At 32.9% G+C, this 21,508-nt stretch overlaps 1 protein-coding gene across 1 annotated transcript in view; it reads left to right on the forward strand.

Annotated features, from left to right (window-relative positions):
- Positions 1 to 21,508, forward strand: part of LOC106465497 (protein eyes shut homolog) — a 164,851-nt gene that overhangs the window by 73,511 nt on the left and 69,832 nt on the right. The window contains exons 4-9 of the mRNA XM_022393410.1: positions 1,451 to 1,779; positions 5,986 to 6,199; positions 7,931 to 8,046; positions 11,513 to 11,688; positions 12,667 to 12,831; positions 18,895 to 18,978. Of these exons, the coding sequence (XP_022249118.1) occupies positions 1,451 to 1,779; positions 5,986 to 6,199; positions 7,931 to 8,046; positions 11,513 to 11,688; positions 12,667 to 12,831; positions 18,895 to 18,978 (1,084 nt within the window). The remainder of the gene's footprint in view (positions 1 to 1,450; positions 1,780 to 5,985; positions 6,200 to 7,930; positions 8,047 to 11,512; positions 11,689 to 12,666; positions 12,832 to 18,894; positions 18,979 to 21,508) is intronic.

The raw sequence follows: 21,508 nt of genomic DNA on the forward strand, positions 1-21,508 counted from the left end.
ACGGCTGAAAGAGCGAACATGTTTGGTGTGACGGGGATTCGAACCCGCGACCCTCAGATTGCGAGTCGAGCGCCTTAACCACCTGTCATAATTCGATAAATAACTACAAAGAATATTGATACTTTTTAGCGAACTATCAAAATGGACTCAATATCATTATATTCCTTTTTGGACATGAGTTGTAGCACACTTGGTAATTAGAAGCAAAAGAATTGTATTTTGATCAACTGATAAAGCAGTTGTCCAGTGATTAAGAAAAATAATTGGACTCCCCCAAAAATATATTGAACAGTATTTCATATGTATATCATTTGTATATTTGTTTGTTAAACAGGAAACTATACAATGGTTTATGTACTTTGTCCATAACATGGGTCTAACTCCGAATTTTAGTGATATAAGCCCTTAAGCTAACCACTAAACCACCGGGAGGCCATATATCATTTTAATGTAAAGTTTAAAGTTGCTGTTTTTTTGTAAATCATATCTTAAAATTTACAAAAAGTTTCATTTAAAATCAATCAAGTTTTTTATAGCCGGTAGAGAATGTATGTACAGGAACTTATGGCCAAAATCATGCGTTAGGATCATATATTTGTTCATTAGTGATAATATAACTTTTAGTAGATGACCTAGTGAAAGTTGGTTTATTTTTATTTTATATGTTTTGTTTGTACCAGTATAGTAGCTGTTAGATTTTACAAATGGATGGCCGTATTCTTTAGAGTAGGTGTCTGTGACTCGTTGGTGATAAATTTCAACAATAAACAAACAGCACATAATTCACTTGTTTTAAAATAATATATTAAAACAAGTCAAACATATATAGAAATGTTTGCTACAATGTTGTGTATCACAGTTGTATCCAGAGCTTTAAATAATTGTCTCTTTTTCGTCGAAGTTCACATAGGCTGGTTCAGTTACTGTAGAACACAATTTGACAAGATGATTTATTCTTTTCTACTCTGTTATTACAATACAATCTGTGGCAATTTTACTTTAAAGGTCGCCATTATACACTCTTTATTGCTAAACTTATAATCACACAGTCTATATCTAGCTATCTAACTAACTTTGTCTAAGTATCTCAAACTACATTTTATAAGCGTATTTATAGACTGACAGAGGCCTGGAATATTCCATACACTATGCAATATTATGATGCAATAATACAAAATTGAATAAAAGAGAAAACATAGAAATTTCTAGTAAGATGATGGAGTAGCACAAACAAGCGTCAATTCACAACAATTGAACTACACAACGTATGATTTGTACAGAGTTACGTAAACAAACCCAGGATAAACTATCACTTCTAAAATTAGCTAAATTAACTAACTCTATGCTTAAACCATCTAAATCCCAACACTATTATTAATTCAAACAGTCGTGTATATATATAACAGTAGCCTTAGTATCGATTGACAAATTATCTTGTGTTCTCCTCTAGTGTGTTTGTCCGCTCCACTTTACCGGCTGGCGTTGTGAAGAAGAAGTCACTGTGCACATCCCTCATTTTGGAGGTAATTCCTTCCTACAACACGAGTTTCGAAGTAGGAGGTTCCAGCAGGGCTTGAACATAGACGTTAGTTTCAGGACAACAACTTCAGATGGCTTGATTCTGTATTCTCAAGCTATCGATAGTAGTGGTGCCTTTGTGCAGCTTGTGCTTAGCGATGGGATGTTAAAGTTCAGCTTCTCTTGTGGTAAACAGACAATGGTGTTTGTTCAGTCTCACCAAAAAGTGAACAGTGCTTATATCGTGAACATCAATATCATGTAAGTTGTTTTACCACATCTGAAATATATTTTATCTTTGTTTTCATGTATTTCTACTTTTCTAAAGAAAAATGTCTAATGATATTACATTTCTTCATATTGGAACCAATGATGCAGTTAACAAAATCTTTATATACCAACGTTTCGGTGACTACAGCTTACCATCATTTGATGACACTTTCAATTGACGACAGCGGTTGTTTCTGACCGCATGGTTTCGAATCAAAATGGAAACGAAAGCTATTTCCTCTTCTGTCGTCCTTTACTTAGATGACATTGTAAGCGTTGTACGCTGTGATTCCCTCATCGTGATGATCAACAAGATTTTCTGGACCGTCAACTGACAGTGTCCTACAACTAATAAAATTTGTGTTCAACTTGAGCACCTTCTGATTCAGTTGTAGTATTTACAAAGAAACTTGGTGTTGTGGTGGGTACTAAAATGGATCCAGCATGTTTATTGGCTAGATTGAACACCAAACATTTTAATAGTTTCATGGCACCTTACTGTAGATACATTAATGACGTGGGCACGTTTGTTTGCGACCTAACATAGTTTGACATTTTTATTAGTTTCCTTTTTCAACTGGAAAATTTCTAGCACACATCTTTCATTCCTTGACTTGGACGTTAGTTCTGACAGGGACAGACTCACTACTTCTGTCCACTACAAACATACAAATTCTCAATCTTATTTGTTTTTTTTATTCTTGTCATTCATCTTCTACCTTATACATTCCATTCCTTATTCACTACTTTCATTTTTAGAAGGTACACATTTAATTATAGAAAGTATATAAAGATTTTGAAGCAGTTATTGGTGGGGTAGTAGATACATATATATGGGTAAGTTTCATCTCGTAAGAATGAGACATGATCACATACAACACTGAAAGTACAAATACATTCGAATTACATATATATCCAATCAAATAATCTTAATTAAGATGATAACTTTTCAACGTTTTTTTAATGTCAGTTAGTCAATACAAATACAAAGGTGCTCCTGATTTCTTACTTAGATTTTAATTTTTTGATTATTAATGCTTCTAAAAGTTTTATTTTCTTTGGGTTTTTAAAGAAAATTGAGAATAGGAGGTAATGTAACATATTTTAATTGTACGACAACTTTCAGTAGGCTTGCGCTTACCCCTTTAATATTCCTATTTACATTAGATTATGTAAAATCCACACGAGCGTCAATTCAAAAGTAAAACATATATATATTAAAATTTACGTTTTTACAGTTAAAGATTTATAGCTTTCAGGTATTACGCAAAAACATGCGTAATACTAACATTATCAGTTGTGTTTTATTAACGGCTTTCGAGTCTCATTTGCTAATTTAGAACGTTTCTCACTTCAGTGCATTTGAGTGAACTCGCAATTCATATCAGTTTAGTGCAGTTGAAGTCTAAAATTCATTTCTTATCGTATAATAGGGAGCCACATCCCGTTTGCATGGCTTTCAGCATTAATTTTACTTCTTAGCTTTGTTTCTTCAGGAGCTTCATTTCACCATGATTGTTTTCTATCTTCTTCAGTTATCCTACTTTATGCTAAACTTTCTTGATATTGTTGTGCCATCCCTATACGTTTTCATTCTCTTGCCAAGCGACGTTTGCTTTCTTGTACTGTTTCTGAACTATTTTTAATTATATTCAGAATTTTAGTTTAGAAGTTACTTCACAGATGGTGCTAGTAGTGTTCATTTGAAAATATAATCCTGCAATGTTTTCTTCACACCAAATCAAAGCAGGAGAAGTCCATAAACACGCAGTTCATATACTATGTATATTTTTCATAAATGCTGCCTGTTATGTAAACGTGTTTGTTTTACATATTTTGTGTTTAATCATCAATCTACCCTTTGATTGCTGTTATATATTTTTCTCTCCACGAAAGGAATACATGGTTATTTTAAGAAATATGTGAATAATTAATTGTTAAGATGTAAGAAAGTGTGCATTTTCTTAGCTTTACGATATTTTAATGTTGCTATAGCATTTAGCTTTGTGTTGTCATATAGTTTTAAAATATAATATCTATATATATATATATACGTGTGTGTATGTATTGTACATTATTGTATATAGGCAAAATATATCAAACAAAATATCTCAGATACACACTTATTTCCAATTGCTCTTTAAAAAAATGTTAAACTAAAAAGTCAAATGATAAAAAACCTATAAGTGTTTACAACTCATATATATATATATATACTAATATATTTGATTTTATTGCCCTTTAGCATCTCTATTGCCAGACTGAAACACTTCAAATATCATAACTTTGTTTCACTTACCATTGAATGTACTTTTACTTGTCATATCATTCTCTGTATCTTAATTAGTACAAAACTTAATCTTAACTAGGCACAAGGGTGTATTATAAATATTTCCACGAAATTATAACTAAAGTCAACGAGACATTTTTTAGTATGCTCAACAATTCTACATATGTTGAGTACGTTATACCTGAAACTATAGATGTTGAGTACGTTATACCTGAAACTATAGATGTTGAGTACGTTATACCTGAAACTATAGATGTTGAGTACGTTATACCTGAAACTACAGATGTTGAGTACGTTATACCTGAAACTATAGATGTTGAGTACGTTATACCTGAAACTACAGATGTTGAGTACGTTATACCTGAAACTACACATGTTTAGTACGTTATACCTGAAACTACAGATGTTGAGGACGTTATACCTGAAACTATAGATGTTGAGTACGTTATACCTGAAACTACAGATGTTGAGGACGTTATACCTGAAACTATAGATGTTGAGTACGTTATACCTGAAACTATAGATGTTGAGTACGTTATACCTGAAACTACAGATGTTGAGTACGTTATACCTGAAACTACAGATGTTGAGTACGTTATACCTGAAACTATAGATGTTGAGTACGTTATACCTGAAACTATAGATGTTGAGTACGTTATACCTGAAACTACACATGTTTAGTACGTTATACCTGCAACTACAGATGTTGAGTACGTTATACCTGAAACTACAGATGTTGAGGACGTTATACCTGAAACTACACATGTTTAGTACGTTATACCTGAAACTACAGATGTTGAGGACGTTATACCTGAAACTACAGATGTTGAGGACGTTATACCTGAAACTACAGATGTTGAGGATGTTATACCTGAAACTATAGATGTTGAGTACGTTATACCTGAAACGATTTTTGAGCCTCACCGTGTCATTACAGCCCATGTCGCCCATGACCGTACATTTTAACAGCAACCCTGTAACGTAGTTTAAATAACATAATTCTGCCATTTCCAAAGTACATCACTCCTCTGTTAGCTTTCTATAAGTCTGATCACACAGAAATGCATAGGTACTTCCAGCGACTTGATCGGTATATTTTTGTTTGGAATAGCATGATCACATTTGTTTATACTTCTGTTGCTTGAGAAATCCAGCGTTTGAATGGGAGGTAACACTGGAAGTCTTTTTCTTGGTGAACTCATATCCTGTTTGCCTCGTTTCCAGATGGAGGTACTTATTGATTATGTTGTATACTGTTGTCTTGAGCACGTGGACTGCGTTTTCCATTGTCATTTGTGTTTTTGGATACTCACATAGTACCAGACGACACATTTTGCTTATCACAGAGGGTTTACGCCTTGTTGCAGGTTTCTTTCAGAATGTTTCTGGTGTCCCAAGTTGATCAGTTTGTTTGTTTTCCAATGCCATTAAATTCACGGATGTCCCTCTCTTGGAAATTCCAAAGCCTCAGTCTAAACTCGTCTTTATGATCTCGATGTATGAATTTTTTATGCCCCAAAACGATGAATTTTATGTAGCATCACACTGCCTACAAAACGCCAAACAATTTCAAAAATGTAGTTCTGATACATTCCACCGCGACTTTATATCAGTTGTATTTGTTACGTACCTTACTGACTTGCATATCCAAAATCTTTTTAATATAACGTACTCAACTGTTCTGAAAAACAAAAAATGAGTGTTTTCCATTCCTGTTTTTTTTGGGGGGGGTGGAATAGATAATGTGTATCATGATATTATATAAGTGAAAACATATTTTTTGTCGCTGAAAAATGAAACTCAAAGTCACTTCTAACAGTACGTAGAAAAAAAAAGAATACTTTCAGAGGACCACATTACTGTAGAGAGAAAGAGCTAATTACAAGAAAAACAAATGTATCTTTCAGACTTAGCTGGATTCCTGACGGACGTGGAAGCGGAGAGTGCACGGCTTCTCTGCAGGTCAACGGAACGGCTCCCATGAAAGGTTCACAATACGTTGTCTCTCCTGTGTTTAATTTCACAACTTTTTACCTTGGAGGTTTTCCTCCCGGATTGAACATTTCAAACGTTCCCATGTTCAGCATTCCTGGTTTTGTAGGATGTATGAGAGATCTCCAGGTAGGGAAACAAATTACAATAATGATCTTATTATATATCTGTAAATGCTACGCTATCTAGTAATAAATGGTGCGATATTAAGTTTTTAGCAATTATTATGGCTACAATTTACTTTCATAGCCGAAACTATTTTTACTGATAATGATATTCTATTTCGTACTAGAAATGCAAAGTATAAATTGTTAATTGGTGTACGTTTCCGTACTTTTAGTTAACGCGAGTCTATTTTCAAAATTGTGTGCAAATAAAATTCTGTTCCCAAGAATTAATATTAGAATGCCCAGTTGTAATAATAGGAATTAATATGACATTTATGGTATTGAAACCGTTTTGATTCTATTTTAGTAATCGATATAACCATAGTTATATTTCTACTGTTTAATGACATCGCAAAAGTTACTACACCTGTTTTTTATGATATAGAAATTAGCTGGAATATTCCTTGTTCATAATTATGCCTCTTAGCGTGATTCTGTATTTTCAACCTATTAACTTGTTTCTTCGTAGTTTTGTTAACAGTAACAATTACATTGGGTAAAACTAATACCGTGATAATTTTATTGGTGGTGTTTCACAAAAAAAAAATGTTTTGTTAGAAGTATTCATGGATAAGTGTTTATCTATAGCAGCTGGTGTTATTACTGTATTATATTTTGTTCAGCTAAATGTGGTTAAAATCCTTTGACAATCAAATACTCGGTTTTGTCGGTTGCAAATCGCATGAAATATATGCAAAATTATATTTGAACCTTAACTTTCGAAATTATGACAGCCTTTCATCATGAGCCACAAAATTAACAGTGTAAAGGATTGAATCTTAAACAAGTTACGTAAGGCCCGACAACACTACAAAAAAGAAAAGAAAACATAATGCATGCAGAATGTGTCATATTGTTTGTCACATAACTATATAACAATTAATGCGAGTGGTTTATGCTATCAAAGATGGTGATCTATAATAATAAAAAAAAGATAAAATAATAAAAGAGAATCAATCGCCATCATAATAGGTTGAAGATATCGCACTAGTAATTTAACATACAGAGAAGTAGACGAACTGTTTATCCTATCCAACTTAGTGACGAAGGTTCTGAGTTTTTCTATCCACAAAGCTTTTGACACAATCCTGCCTCTACACGTTACCTTAACTTGAAGCCTTAACACAAGTAGATCATCCAGGTTGTGTCAAACATCGTTGAACCCAAATGTTAACAATGATGTACATAACAGATTAAAGTATGTTTTAATGGAAAAAGGTTCTTCCTACACTACGATTACACAACATTCATACTATCTGAAGCTGGCTTGAAGAGAATAATAGTCATCTTCCTTGGCCTTCCTGGTTCTCAGGAACATCTTGAACATCTTTAGAATTACAGATCTTGAACGTTGCAATTGCCACAGTAATTTCCTGCTGATGTCTGAGAACTAAATATTTATCACACTATTTAACGAATCTAATTGATACATTTTGTGTTATTGCAAAATCATACCAAACATTAACTATGGGTCAATGTTAAACTTGTTACCCTGTGTGCAATACTTATGTAATAAACAAACAAATTTTAAAATGTATTTTTTTTTGTTGTTAAAGAAGATTGGTTTTACCCTGAGTTGGTTTTAATTATTAATGTAAAATACGTTCCTCCCTACACAAATGGTGAGAAAACATCGTGGCTGAGGTCTGTACCTTTAGTTCTAAGTATTGATATGAAATACTTCATTTTCTAGATAAACGGCAAGGAAAGACGTATCGTGAATGATGCCGAAAACGGAGCTGGTATTACTGAATGTGAAAATAACATCTGTTCATTAAAGCCGTGTCAGAATGGAGGCCAGTGTAAAAGGTCGGACTAATTATCCTTGCTGTATGTGTTTGAACACTTAAAATGAACACAAGGTTGGCATACATCAGTCAAGCTTCTAAATAAATGATGTCACATTATACACTCAGACACATTTTCTAATTCATGACACAATTAATTTTCAACAGAGTTTATAATTACAAAGTTCACAATTTAACAATGAATATCTGAGTCAACCATGCAGAACATGTACGGTATTCTCCTACCAGAAGGCACGCATCCAGTATTTCCTCAACTCACTTGCATATCGTTACGGAACATTTAACAGCGTTTATAATTACAAAGTTCACAATTTAACAATGAATCTCTGAGTCAACCATACAGAACATATACGGTATTCTCCTACCAGAAGGCACACATCCAGTATTTCCTCAACTCACTTGCATATTGTTACGGAACATTCACTGTCGTGTGAGGAATACAACGTTGTTCGTCAAATCAAATACTGAAAAGAGCTTGAGGAGATGCACTGACTTAAAAAATTGGAGAATTGTTTCCTGAACTTTACCTGAGATTAAAGAGTTATTGTAATACAATACTTATATCTGTCTGCTTAAAGCTAACATATCGACACAACAAGTTCGTTGAAACTTCCGATGGCTGCTGATTTATACACTACAAAATCTCTACACTGGAGAAACCCTTACAAAGCAATGTGTCAGGAGAAGTTTACTACAGAGTTACAAAGCATAACTAATTTTGCTTGACTGAATAGTGTTCAGCGGTAAGTCTACTGATTTACAAAGCTCCGTGGACACAGTAGATAGCCCGATGTGGCTTTGCTATAAGAAAAACACACACAAAGACACATCGAATAGTGTTTATAGAGAAGGAAATTGACAACAGAATGATGATAATGATAATGAAAACAAATAAGCTGCAGGAGACTGAAAATAATAATGATGGTGGTGGTGATGAAGAACGGGCTGCAGAATGTAGTAGAAGAAAAGGAAGAAACGAGCTTCGATCTGCGGTGTAGAATAATGATACTAACGATGAAGAAAAAAACGATACGATCTTCGAAGGAAAAGAAGAACGATTGATGCAGAATGTAGTAGAAGAAAAGGAAGAACGAGCTTCGATCTGCGGTGTAGAATAATGATACTAACGATGAAGAAAAAAACGATACGATCTTCGAAGGAAAAGAAGAATGAGTGATGCAGAAGAACGATTGATGCAGAATGTAGTAGAAGAAAAGGAAGAACGAGCTTCGATCTGCGGTGTAGAATAATGATACTAACGATGAAGAAAAAAACGATACGATCTTCGAAGGAAAAGAAGAATGAGTGATGCAGAAGAACGATTGATGCAGAATGTAGTAGAAGAAAAGGAAGAAACGAGCTTCGATCTGCGGTGTAGAATAATGATACTAACGATGAAGAAAAAAACGATACGATCTTCGAAGGAATAGAAGAACGATTGATGCAGAATGATTTCCCGATAAAACTTTGTATTGCGAACTCGTTGTGAGCCAAAGAGTTAAACTTTGAGCGGTTAAAGAGACAACCGTTACTGACCAGACAGCCATGCCCAGAGTAGTTAACTTTAGAAAGGTAGAAAACCACATCCCTACTACTACTATATCCACAGAAAAGCCACAGACTCCTTTATTCTATTCCAACTTTTCCGGATTTACGAATCTTGTGTGGACCCAACTTTGTTACCAATAATTAAATAGTTGGACTATTTGACTCAGAAATTTCTTTTACATTTTAATTATATTCTTTTATTCTGTTTTGCCAGTTTCACTAATATAAGATAGTTTCCTCATATCTTCAATTCATATAACAGTGTTTTTTTTTGTGGGGGTAGAAATATAAAGTGGCGGATGGTCCTGAACATCTTGTATATGACTACAATCTATAGATTGTTTCACAAGTATCAAACTGAATGTTTACATGTGTTAGTAACACTATATGTGAAAGTATGTCCTAGTTTTTTATTTCATGAGCAAGCAATATTTCATTTCCAGAATTTATCTTTCCGAAATATTGTGGAACTCATGCTAGATAAAGCTTCTCAGTAAGCTCTGGAATATTATGCTGGTAACTAAAAGATAGAAGACAAACACTTCCTTATTTTTCTAACAGGGCATCTATATTCACATGCCTATATGCTAAAGGCCATGTAATAGTTCAGACGCTTTTAAGTGCTTTTAATGAACAGCACATTTTAAGGATTCCAGAAAATGAATTGTAACTCTCCGAAAGTTATGAAGTTAAGAGTTGAAACGGTTTTAAAACGTAGATTCCTAGTTTTGTCTGTAAAAAAAAATAATTAAAAAAATCTTCGTTTGAAACTAATAATAGTCGATATTACTACAAGAAAAACAGTTTGAAAACTAATAATAGTCGATATTACTACAAGAAAAACAGTTTGAAAACTAATAATAGTCGATATTACTACAAGAAAAACAATTTGAAACTAATAATAGTCGATATTACTACAAGAAAAACAGTTTGAAAACTAATAATAGTCGATATTACTACAAGAAAAACAGTTTGAAAACTAATAATAGTCGATATTGCCACAAGAAAAACAGTTTGAAAACTAATAATAGTCGATATTACTACAAGAAAAACAATTTGAAACTAATAATAGTCTATATTACTACAAGAAAAACAGTAGAGAATGTGAAATTTTATTTTCTCAAACAAAAAACAATCTTACACATTTTAATATTACAAAGTTTGCTGCTGGAAGTGAGAGAAGGACATTTTGGCATCCTAATACGGTTACTATCAAATAACTTTTTGTATCACGGCGTGTGTCAATTTGTCGAACAGAAAATTCTCTAATCATTTAATGGATGAGTATTTAATGTCAGTAAAGTTACTTTTGAAAGCATTTCCCAACTATATTACTACAAATCTCGGCTTTATGAATTGGAAAACATTTAAAATACCCATTTCCCGCTCATATTCAACGTCTTTCTAACCAGTTGGCACATTTCGAGTGAACCAGAAAGAACAGATTCATAACCTTTTATATATTTTCTTATTGGTTCGTTAATATTAAGTTTCCACTCTTGTCTAATACAATAATGTTTGTTTTTTCGATTTTTTTATAGTATTGTTGAAGTATAGGTTAAATGCCAAAGATTGTACATTGATATTTGTTTATACTTCTGGCTTTAAAATGGTGATACTTTAATGAACTTTCGACGAATATCGTTATATATTTTCATGCACATTAAGGTATTTTAATTTTCGCACTGTTATGTTGATTTATGAAAAGTTTCTTTAGCCTTTCGTGTGTTTGCTTTGGTAGTTGCATTAACCTTCGTAGAAACTGTCATTTTTAATTTTAAGCCGATAAATAATTTAGCCGAAAAGTTTCAGCTAACTAAAGAAGTTATAAAAAATATTTCTAGAAACCTTCATTCAGTATGAATTTGACTTTCAGAATAAAGTACTTAATCTTAAATTTGTTTTTTTTTTCACTGTAGTGACGGGGAAGGCTGGTTCTGTGACTGTAAAGAAAATTTTACTGGTATTACATGTGAGCGACGAAGCTGCCCAACCAATCCTTGCCAGTATGGAGGAACCTGTCTTCTTACTGGTCATGACAATGATTTTGTGTGTCTCTGCCCATTTGGTCGTCATGGAAAGATTTGCGACATGAGTACTACTGTTGTCTGATAAAATTTGCTATTAGAGTTTATACTGTACAGACCTAAGCATGTTCTAATACTAGGGGGTGCTTAGAAGCAAATTCGATTTTGTTTTCGATAGGGCAGACATATCAGATTAAATGCAACTGCACTGATGATTGTGTGGGTAACCAGATGCCCTTCTTAACATGTTCTACTTTAGTTAAGTACGCATGTCATCTATCGTTGTAGCTGTAATATTATAATTTCAGTTGAATACAGCTAACTTTAGAGCATCACTTACCTGGAAGTTCTGTCCACGTCTTTAAATCACAAAAAAGCTAGGACTATAGCATGCTGTTTATAACCAATGTCATTTTCGTATGGTTGTGTTATATGTTACCTATGACAGAAACAAGTGGAGAGAAATTGACTTATTAATACACCAGTCCAATTTACTCATATCTATCATATGAAAATGAAAATCCTATTTTTTTTACCGAATACCCATCACTTTCTTACAATAATAATATAACTTCAACGAAACGTTTTAGTTTTTGGTGACACAAAGCTAGTGCATATGAGTGAAACTAGTTTGATTTGAATTTTTCAGAGCTGTTAAAATTACTATCAAGTAAATAACTATTATAAGCCAAGTAAAAAAAAAGGCCAACCTTCGTGAATCTAAGTTGGTGCTCAAACTAATTGAGTGTAAGTTCTTTCCAAGAAAGATCCGCGTTGTCAGGGTTAGTAGCATATACGATCACCTAAACAGATTACTAATTAATTATGTTTTTATTTGTTATAAACTTCGATATACATATTCTTTGAAACAGATACTAGATAAAGGAATAGTACTTATTTGTAGTTATTTTCGTAAATTTCTTTTTTTACGTTTTTTATAGCTATAACTTTGAAGTCCTTGTTTTGAATTTGTATTATACAGTACTGTGTTTTAAGAGGTTTCCTATTATAGTATATAGAATTATTAATAAATTATTTATTTTTAGTAACGTCATATTCGTGGAAGTATTTTCACGGTGACGTGATGGGATATTCTTCCTACTATAAAGTTCCTGGTCCATCCAATATTAAGGAATTCCTCGAAGTTAGATTTCGGTTTACCACATCTTACTTTCAACAGGTGGGCCTACTAATGTTTCTGGGTCAAGATGGTGAGTCAACATAACTGTTATCAAAGTGTAAAAACAATTGGAAATAAAACACTGTTAAGTGATAGAAATAAGGGACTGAGTAGATGATTATTTTAAGGATTGTAATTATTTTTTATTTGAACTTTCGAGGACTTGGAAATAATAAAGAAGATTGGAAATTCCACTATATTTTCAAATGCATTTGTGACTTTCAATGTAATAAGTAAATACTTTTATATAACCATAAAAGGTAATATATTCCGCAAAACATTTAATAATAGTTGGAATTTATAATATTCTACTTATGACGAGGTCAAACCATTATTATAAATTATGTCAGTCTCCTCCCGCAGTTCGTTATGTTGCAAACTAGATATCTGACGATCAGTAATGTGATATGAAATGCAAATGACGACGAATTCAATCAATGCTCATAAATTAACATTTGATAGAGGCGGCTTTAAAGGTTTAAAGCTCATGACAATTCACTTCAAAGTGGAGAATTATCACCAAAAACAGCAAGGGAGCCAACTATTTCATAAAAACAGAACAACCACAAGGTCTGAGACACAGTCAAACACTCCTCTGAAAGAGAAGTTTCCAGGCGATTTCTAGAATCTAGACCAAGAGGATATGATGCATCTCCAGAAACATCCCACATATGTTCAAAGGTATAAACATTTACTGCTCATCCAAGCCACTTCATTTACTAAAATCCTTCTTCTTCAGGAATGTTTTGACCAGTTTAACCCAGTGGAAGCAATCATTATTATCCATTAGGCTCAAGTCAGTATCCATTACTCCAGCATGTCGATGCGCAAAAAGTTAGAGAATATGATTGTTATAATGTTACAGTTACCGCTGTGGTAAAACTAGAGGAAATGGCTAATAATGAAAACCGTAATATGGAAGGTTTGGGAAAACGTGTATGTAAAACAAGAAATAAAATCTGTATTAAACACACTTAAACACATGTTATGGTTAATTAACATTAGCCAGAATCTCTTTCATTAAGGTCTAACTGACTGTTGAGGCAGGAGAGTAATCATAACCGCTTATATTTTTAGGTCAAGGACCCAATGGAATATATCTAGGATACGCCATCAAGCAGTATCTCACAATCCTTGATTACCTAGATTAGTGATTATTTTCACAAGGGTAGACCAACTACAAGGTCATATTAATTTGTACAAACCTTTTCACCCTATCACCTAGGTATGACCCACTCCACAATGGATAGATAACAAGAAAGCTTTGTTAAGCGAGTATAAGTCTGTGAAAGGACCACTGTGGCATGTAATTTTAGTCCAAAGCAAGGATTAAATGATTATTGCTCTTTAGATCCTGTTCGTAAGGTTATTAAATAAGTGCATAAAAATACATAAAAACTTTGAAAAAACATTTGTGATAAAATGTAGTTAAGGATATTGTATTTTCTTAGTTAAAGAATAGAATAATCTAGCAGTTTTCTGTTGCTACATTCCTTCTTTTCTTAGCTTGTGGCTTTCTTAAGTTCAATCGTTTAAAATCAATCTTAAATAGTTACATTTAAGTCTTAACTAACATAACAATGGAATCTATAATTCACCTCTTTAGATGACATGTACGATTTCATGAAACTTGCATATGAATAAACAAAGAAAATCAATAGTCAGCGAGCAAACAAGAAAATACATATTGAATACAAAATTAAAATAAAGCAGAACTAAAAAAAAAGACAAGATAAAATTCGGTATGAGTGATATTAAACAGTTATAAACAGTTGAAATAATCGGAGTTCGTGTTTCGTTCCTTCCTTACATTTTCACAATTGTAAAAACGTAAAGGAAAAAAAAGAATATGATCTTCAGTTGTTGAATATGAGGTGAACTAAGAACATGTAAAACAAGATACAAATCAAAACAAATACCGTAAAATAAGATGAATTAAAATTAAATTTTAGCATAAACTCACCTTAAAATGTGCTACTAGTTAAAAATAAAGTATGAAACTTAATATGAATCAATTTAAAGGTAAAATAATAAGACTTGATAGTAAATTAAGAGAATAGAGATACCATGAAACAGAACTGCAAATAAAATAAAACAAACTGAAGTGTAGCCACGAGCTAATAATAAATTAGGACATTACAATATACTTTAAAGTCTATCAACCTTTGTAGTTAGAATAAACTTAAACAGTACAAAACACACATACATTTATATAGACGAACAAGAAAAGGCTGTTGAGAGATAATGTCGTTCTTTTCCATGTGACTGAGATCTTCTGGAAAGCTTCTTCACCACTCGAACATCTTTTTTTATTATTATTCTCGTGTATCAACTTTTTGTAGGATTGGAAGGTCATCAAATATATCTGTGATGCAAAGTCAATAAGCATCAGTAGTGTTTGACAGACATTATGACTATAAGCCTTAGGAGCTTCTAATGTATGGTTCACATATGTGATTACATGCTCCATGTGTTCTGTATCAGTGACAGTACTGCTTCAGTTTGATTATTACTCCAATCAGTATCCAAGATCAATGAACAGTCTAGAAGAGGATAATAAATACGTGTTCCTCGATCTAAAGCATGCACTAACATACCATTCTCAGGCACTCAGCGACAACTTGCAGCATGTAACTAAAGACCTTTTGAAAGTGTAACATGGTGTGACATTTATTCAGGCCTTCCCATGTACTGAAAACAGCCGTAAGTCTTACTTTGTCATGCATTTCAACACGTCAATAACTAGAAGCCAGATCTAGCATACTAAACCGACAAGTGTCTTTTAACGGCATGTCACTGCCATCTGGGTGAATCCTGCCTTGATAGAAAAATTGTAGCATTGAATTAAATATATTATGCAAAATAAACTTATAGTTGTTCTTTTGTTTCTTTATCTTGTTTTTGTGCCAAAGCTACAGAACAGGCTATCTGTGCTCTGCTCACCGAATGTATCGAAACCCAATTTTTAGCTTTATAAACATTTGAACTTATTGCTGAGTCATCAAGAGGCTGTAGTCATTCTGAGACACTAATATTTTTAAATACCTCTAAGTTACAATTTATTCAAGAAAATGATTTGATTAATTAATTTTATATATAAAAATAAAGCCCCTCTTCAGTGGCTCAGTAGTAAGTGTGAAGGCATATAACGCTAAAAACCGTGTATCGATACCCGTGGTGGGTACAGCCCATTGTGTTGCTTTGTGATTAACAATAAACATGAAAATAAGATAAATCTCAATTTTTGACTTTATGTTGGTTTTAGTACGCTCCAAACAAAAAACCAGTGTTTGTGAATTTCCTGAACATTTTCTGAGCTTAATATAGTACCCAAAGGCTTTTATGATAGAAGCCAAAATCGTTTTCAAGACGACTGAGCCAATTTGGAACTTTTAGCTTCAATATAATTGTAGTTTTATCCAGTCACTGTTTCTGAACCTCAATTTTGATGCGTGATATAATTGACTATATCTCAACATCGAGAAGACAAAGTTCGGTAACAAACACATAGTAAAATCGCCTTTTTTTGTTCATTTTAACTGTATATGCCAGTTAGGCTTCCAGTTCAGTAGAAACTCGTATAGTGATTGGAACAAAGTAATTAAAGTTTAGCTTGGTTGCATTTGAAAGTTGACAAATCTAGATGTGTTATCATATTCATCTGCCTAACATCCATACCCCAGCTTGTTGTCCCTTTCCGGCTTCATAATCACTAATATAGTTACAAAAAGCATTCTCTAATGGTTATATTATACCATCTTTCAACATTTACTTAATTTCAACATTAGCACATCCTTAGTACTCTTAGAAAGCCTGCATGGTCCATATCTGTGAGATGACGAGTTATTGTTACACTACATACTCCTACAAACAAATGATTAAGTTCTATAAACAAATTACTATTGAGATCACATTGGTAGCACATCAAACAGTGGCATCAGATGTTCTGGAAGATATGTATTTACTTTTAGATGCAATGTAGCTCTAGCAATGCCAGCTACATGACTGGTCTGCATCACATCTACTTCTATCATTGTGCCAATGACCATTTCAGCTTGAAGTTGAATAGCCAAATTCCATAATTAACACTAGTACAACACCAGCACTCAGACAGGCGACTTCTCGGGAAGTATATCCTGACTTTTGGACAGAAAACATTATGTTTTGTGCAATAGTTCTATCAATACATCAGGCATTTAATGAGTTGTATTTTAATCACATCATAGAACACGTATTACATGTTTGAAGACATTACAGTGTCTTCCTCAACAACCTGTCTCATGATAAGTATGAACCATTTCATATCCACAGTTAAAACAGGTGCTTCAATACTATGCCTTAGACAGCTTCTTGGAGGCTTTTTCTATTGTAGTAATAGTACATTTATGGCAAATGGCTGTGAAAAGCTTCGTTTACCCATGAAGACCTGTTGAGAGCTCATTATGGTATCCAGTCTCTATCACAATGAAACTGTTGGTAAACATTTCTTTTAAACCATGGTGGTCATTGTCGATCTGAAACTGTTCATGAGCAGAATCAGTCACAGAACTTGCTTCTGGCTATGATTATAAAAGGAAATCATCTCTGACCCCAAAGACATCGCAATAAAATTTAGCATATATTCTGCTTTCATTTTCAAGACAATAAATAAGTATTTGAAGATAAGAAAAGCTCAAAAGGCGAAAATTCACAAACTTCCAACTAAATCCGGAAATCACGAGAAAGATGGCTTAAAAAACTGGAATCATAGCAACATAATTCATTCATATACTTGTTACACCCGGGTCTCAACTGTTGATTTTTAACGTGGTTGAACTTGTCAATGCCGATTTGTGAACAATTTTTCAATGCGATTTTGCGGTCTCACCTATTGATTCTTGTCACGTCAGTTTAAAAGATTAAACAAAATGATAGAAAGTATGATGGAAGATAAACAAAATATTTCTTAACATTGAAAATGCAAATTCGAAGCAGATATTGTTATCTATAACCTTCCGAAAGAAGCGGAAAACACTAACAGATGCCTGAAGTCATGTTAGATGAGGTCATGGATCATCAAGGAAGCGCAGTATAGGCTTATAAACTATTGTTTGTCCGTATAAGTTTCATTTCCAAACTTCACCTAGGAAACTATGATTTAATAATTTTGAAAGTAGGCCTACGTCTGGTTAGCTTTACCTACATTTAACTTACCTGTTGTGTTGAACTCAGCAGCCAATTCCTCATGGACAGTCTTCCGCCTATTCGTATCACTATAAACCGAATTATCACTCTTTTTGTTGACAGCTGTCAATGAACTTGGATACGTCAGTTCCGTTCTGTGAATGCTACTTTTCTTGCTCGTAGTCACCATTTTGAAATTGAAGTAGAAATTCTGGTTACTCAGTGCCAACCTACACGTCATAGGAATAACATTATTCATTGGTTGAAACAGAAACGACTCATCGGAGAAGTCATTCAGAATTTAATATAGCTCTATTTTGTGCGACTTGAAGACTTTTAAAATCAAATTACTTCAGGAGTCGTTTCTTTTGTCTCATTCAACAACACGTGAAAGTAATTTAAAGCTTTGTTGAATCGCAAGGAAAATCGACATGACCTAGCTATAAGTTCTCAGTGCAGCTTCAGTGCATTTTTATGCCTTTGATTTGCTTAAATATATCTTATAAATTGACATCCACATAGAGTAGAAGGTTGATGTAAAGTTTGTCAGGATATGTGGACTAAGACTGACGTAATAAATAACGAAGGAAATAATTTAGTTACAAGACTTTGTGACTTGGAATATTGTTATTATATTGTGCATACCAAGTATACCTTTATGTAAGATTTACTCTTCTAATATAACCTGTCCAGTTATCCATTGAAACACTATTTGCAGGGATTTACTAGTTTATTATAATTTTAATCGTTATGATATGTTATCCATCTTGATAAATGTGGTTCTTGTAAACTTTTATATATCAAAGGTACAGAGTTAATGTTACAGTGAATTGTGAGTAACACAGAATTAATATTGACAGTTTAGTTTTAGATATAGCATTTTGTTGTGTCATGATAATCAAATATGGAAAATTAACATTTGATACTTTAGATAGTGACCAGGATCCAATGGAAGATTTTATAGCTGTTGGCTTAATAGATGGATATGTGGTTTATCAGTTCAACCTTGGATCAGGTAAGCATTAAATAAGCATTTTTTTAACATATAGAGCCTGTTCTTTTTATTTACAAGAACTTATGTATTTCATTATGATACGTACATTTTCAAAAACTTTAGTGGTCAGATGTGTTTAATATGTTTTTGTTTTTTTAGAACATATATATAGATTTTAAATTAAATCTGTTTTCTTCTAGCCTAACATCAACCGTTTTTTTTTTTTGTTGTTGTTGTTGTACTTGAAAAAGTATACTTTTATAACGCGCAACAGGCCAACAAGTTAATTACATTATAAGAAAATAGTAAGTAGTTATGATTAAGGATCCATACCAGGTACCTATTACTGTTATTTAATGTCTTTGAATTTTGTTGTTAGATAGACAACCATATTCCAGTATGGACATTATAAGAAGTTTTATATAAAAAGAGGAATTATATTATCAATCCAATAAATGGATAAAAAAATAAATAAATTTGATAATTCACACAAATTTCACAAAACCAGTAGATTATATAAAATGTCTTCATCAAGTCACTTATGATGTGCATACTTTAATTCCCTTTGTATATATAGCAAGTTCAGCCTGCATAGGCAGTATATCACGAAGTAATAATGTTACTTAAAAATAATTAATGATAATGTTTGAGTAATTATTCTGCATATTCTGTAAAATTCAAAGATAATGACCAACTTTAATTAAATAGTTATATGAAAGCAATTGTACTGTCATTAAAGTAAAAGATGCTGAGCATAGCTCATTAATTAGTGTACTAGGCTATGGATCTGAGGTTCTGCAGTTGGCATCTCGTTGTTACCAAAAACAAAATCACGCTCCACACTTTAGGACTGTGGGTGCATTATAGGAGTTATAGTCAAGTCCCACTATTTAATTAGAGTAATCATCGAGTTTAGATAAGTGCTGTTTATCTAGGCTATCACTTTAAAATTAAGAATGGCTAGCACAGATAGTCCTCTATTACTTTTGCACGAAAGTAAACCACAACCAACAACAATTAAAGTAAAGGAACTTTCAAAGTTCACTGAAGTAATTTTTAAATTACTCCTACTGTACTTTTTATTAGGGCACTATTTATTTACATATGTAAAATCGCTTAATCAAATGATTACTTGAGCCCTATAAATACAAAAATGTAGTCATATCATGATTAGCCTCCAAGATATAGGATAGAACAAGATGGAAATTTTAAATAAGGAAGAGTAGTATATGTATGTGTGTGCCCATCCAGTAAATGTGTCATCATAAAAGATAATTTTCTTTACCAGCTTTTCAAAGACATTTGTTACCAGGATTTATCAACAATAATAATCCAAAATAATATATGTTCACCACTAGGAAAAAGTGTCTAATTAGTTATGTCTGATTCAGTGAAAAGAGAATTTTATAGGCTTATAGTTTAAATGAGCAATTCCATTTAAGGTAATAAGGATTTCACTATCTCTGATCTTAACATGAGAAAGACGTTATAAAAACTGTCATGACAGCCAACCACAAGTCCAAAAGCTGCCTACCTTACATGCAAATAGAAATCATGGCTTAATGTGCAAACATGGGGCAGTGAATAACTGAAAACATGTGATAGAGTTTGATGAATCATACTTCACCACCTTCCTGTGCTAATCCCAGAGCTTGACTTGCTCAGTTCTACAGAGTTATTTGTAATCTATTGGTGATTGCGTAAATCCTCTTGACAGGAGCTGTACTCTTTGATTTCGCTAGAAAGGTAAATAATATCTGGAATGTACCTAAAATGGTTGCCAGTCATGTCTATCCAGCAATCCGGCATTTCCACTTGTGAAAAATGAACTAAAATAAAATAAAACCCTTTCTGGCATGTTGTGGAGTTTGTGTGACGCCGCTGAGTGTACGCTACTATCAAAGCAAAAAGGGATGCAACTCGATATCAGTAAATCAAACTGGTGTATTTACGTGTTTTATACTCATCAAAAAGAAACCTATCATTCTATAGGTATTTGAAGAACTTGTAGCAATCCGCCACAATTTAATTCTTCGTATTGTTATCTGACACTGGGCAGCTTGAACATAATTGAATAAGTAGAGTTGTTTAAGCATTTGTTTAACAACAAGTTAAAGCTTGGAATGGTCTATTCTTTCATTGGGGTGTGTCTATGAGGCAGACTCGATACCAGTAGTCTTAATAAAGTGGAAAACCCATGTACCAAACTGCAATAACACTAAAAATAGAAACTTATTATCTTGCACATGATTCAGTTTGTTTACACTCAGCCAATAAAAATGAAGTACTTGTATACGATGACAAGAGGAGACTACAAAACTGTACTAGTTGTTGCCGAATTACAGATAGAAAGGTTTAAAAGCTGTGATCTGATAGCCACGTAAATCCTGAGATAGCAAGATGAACTTCACAGTTTTAATAACATAGAGAAACAACTATATGTCAGCATTAAAAATGGACGTAAAAGATTTTAATGGTACAAGAATAAGTGTTTAAGCTTTACAACCTCTCATTCCACTATTGTTGATGTTCTGTATAATAACAATGATTT

Source organism: Limulus polyphemus, unplaced genomic scaffold (genome assembly GCF_000517525.1).
Source record: "Limulus polyphemus unplaced genomic scaffold, Limulus_polyphemus-2.1.2 Scaffold1962, whole genome shotgun sequence".
Taxonomy (NCBI): Eukaryota; Metazoa; Arthropoda; class Merostomata; order Xiphosura; family Limulidae; genus Limulus; species Limulus polyphemus.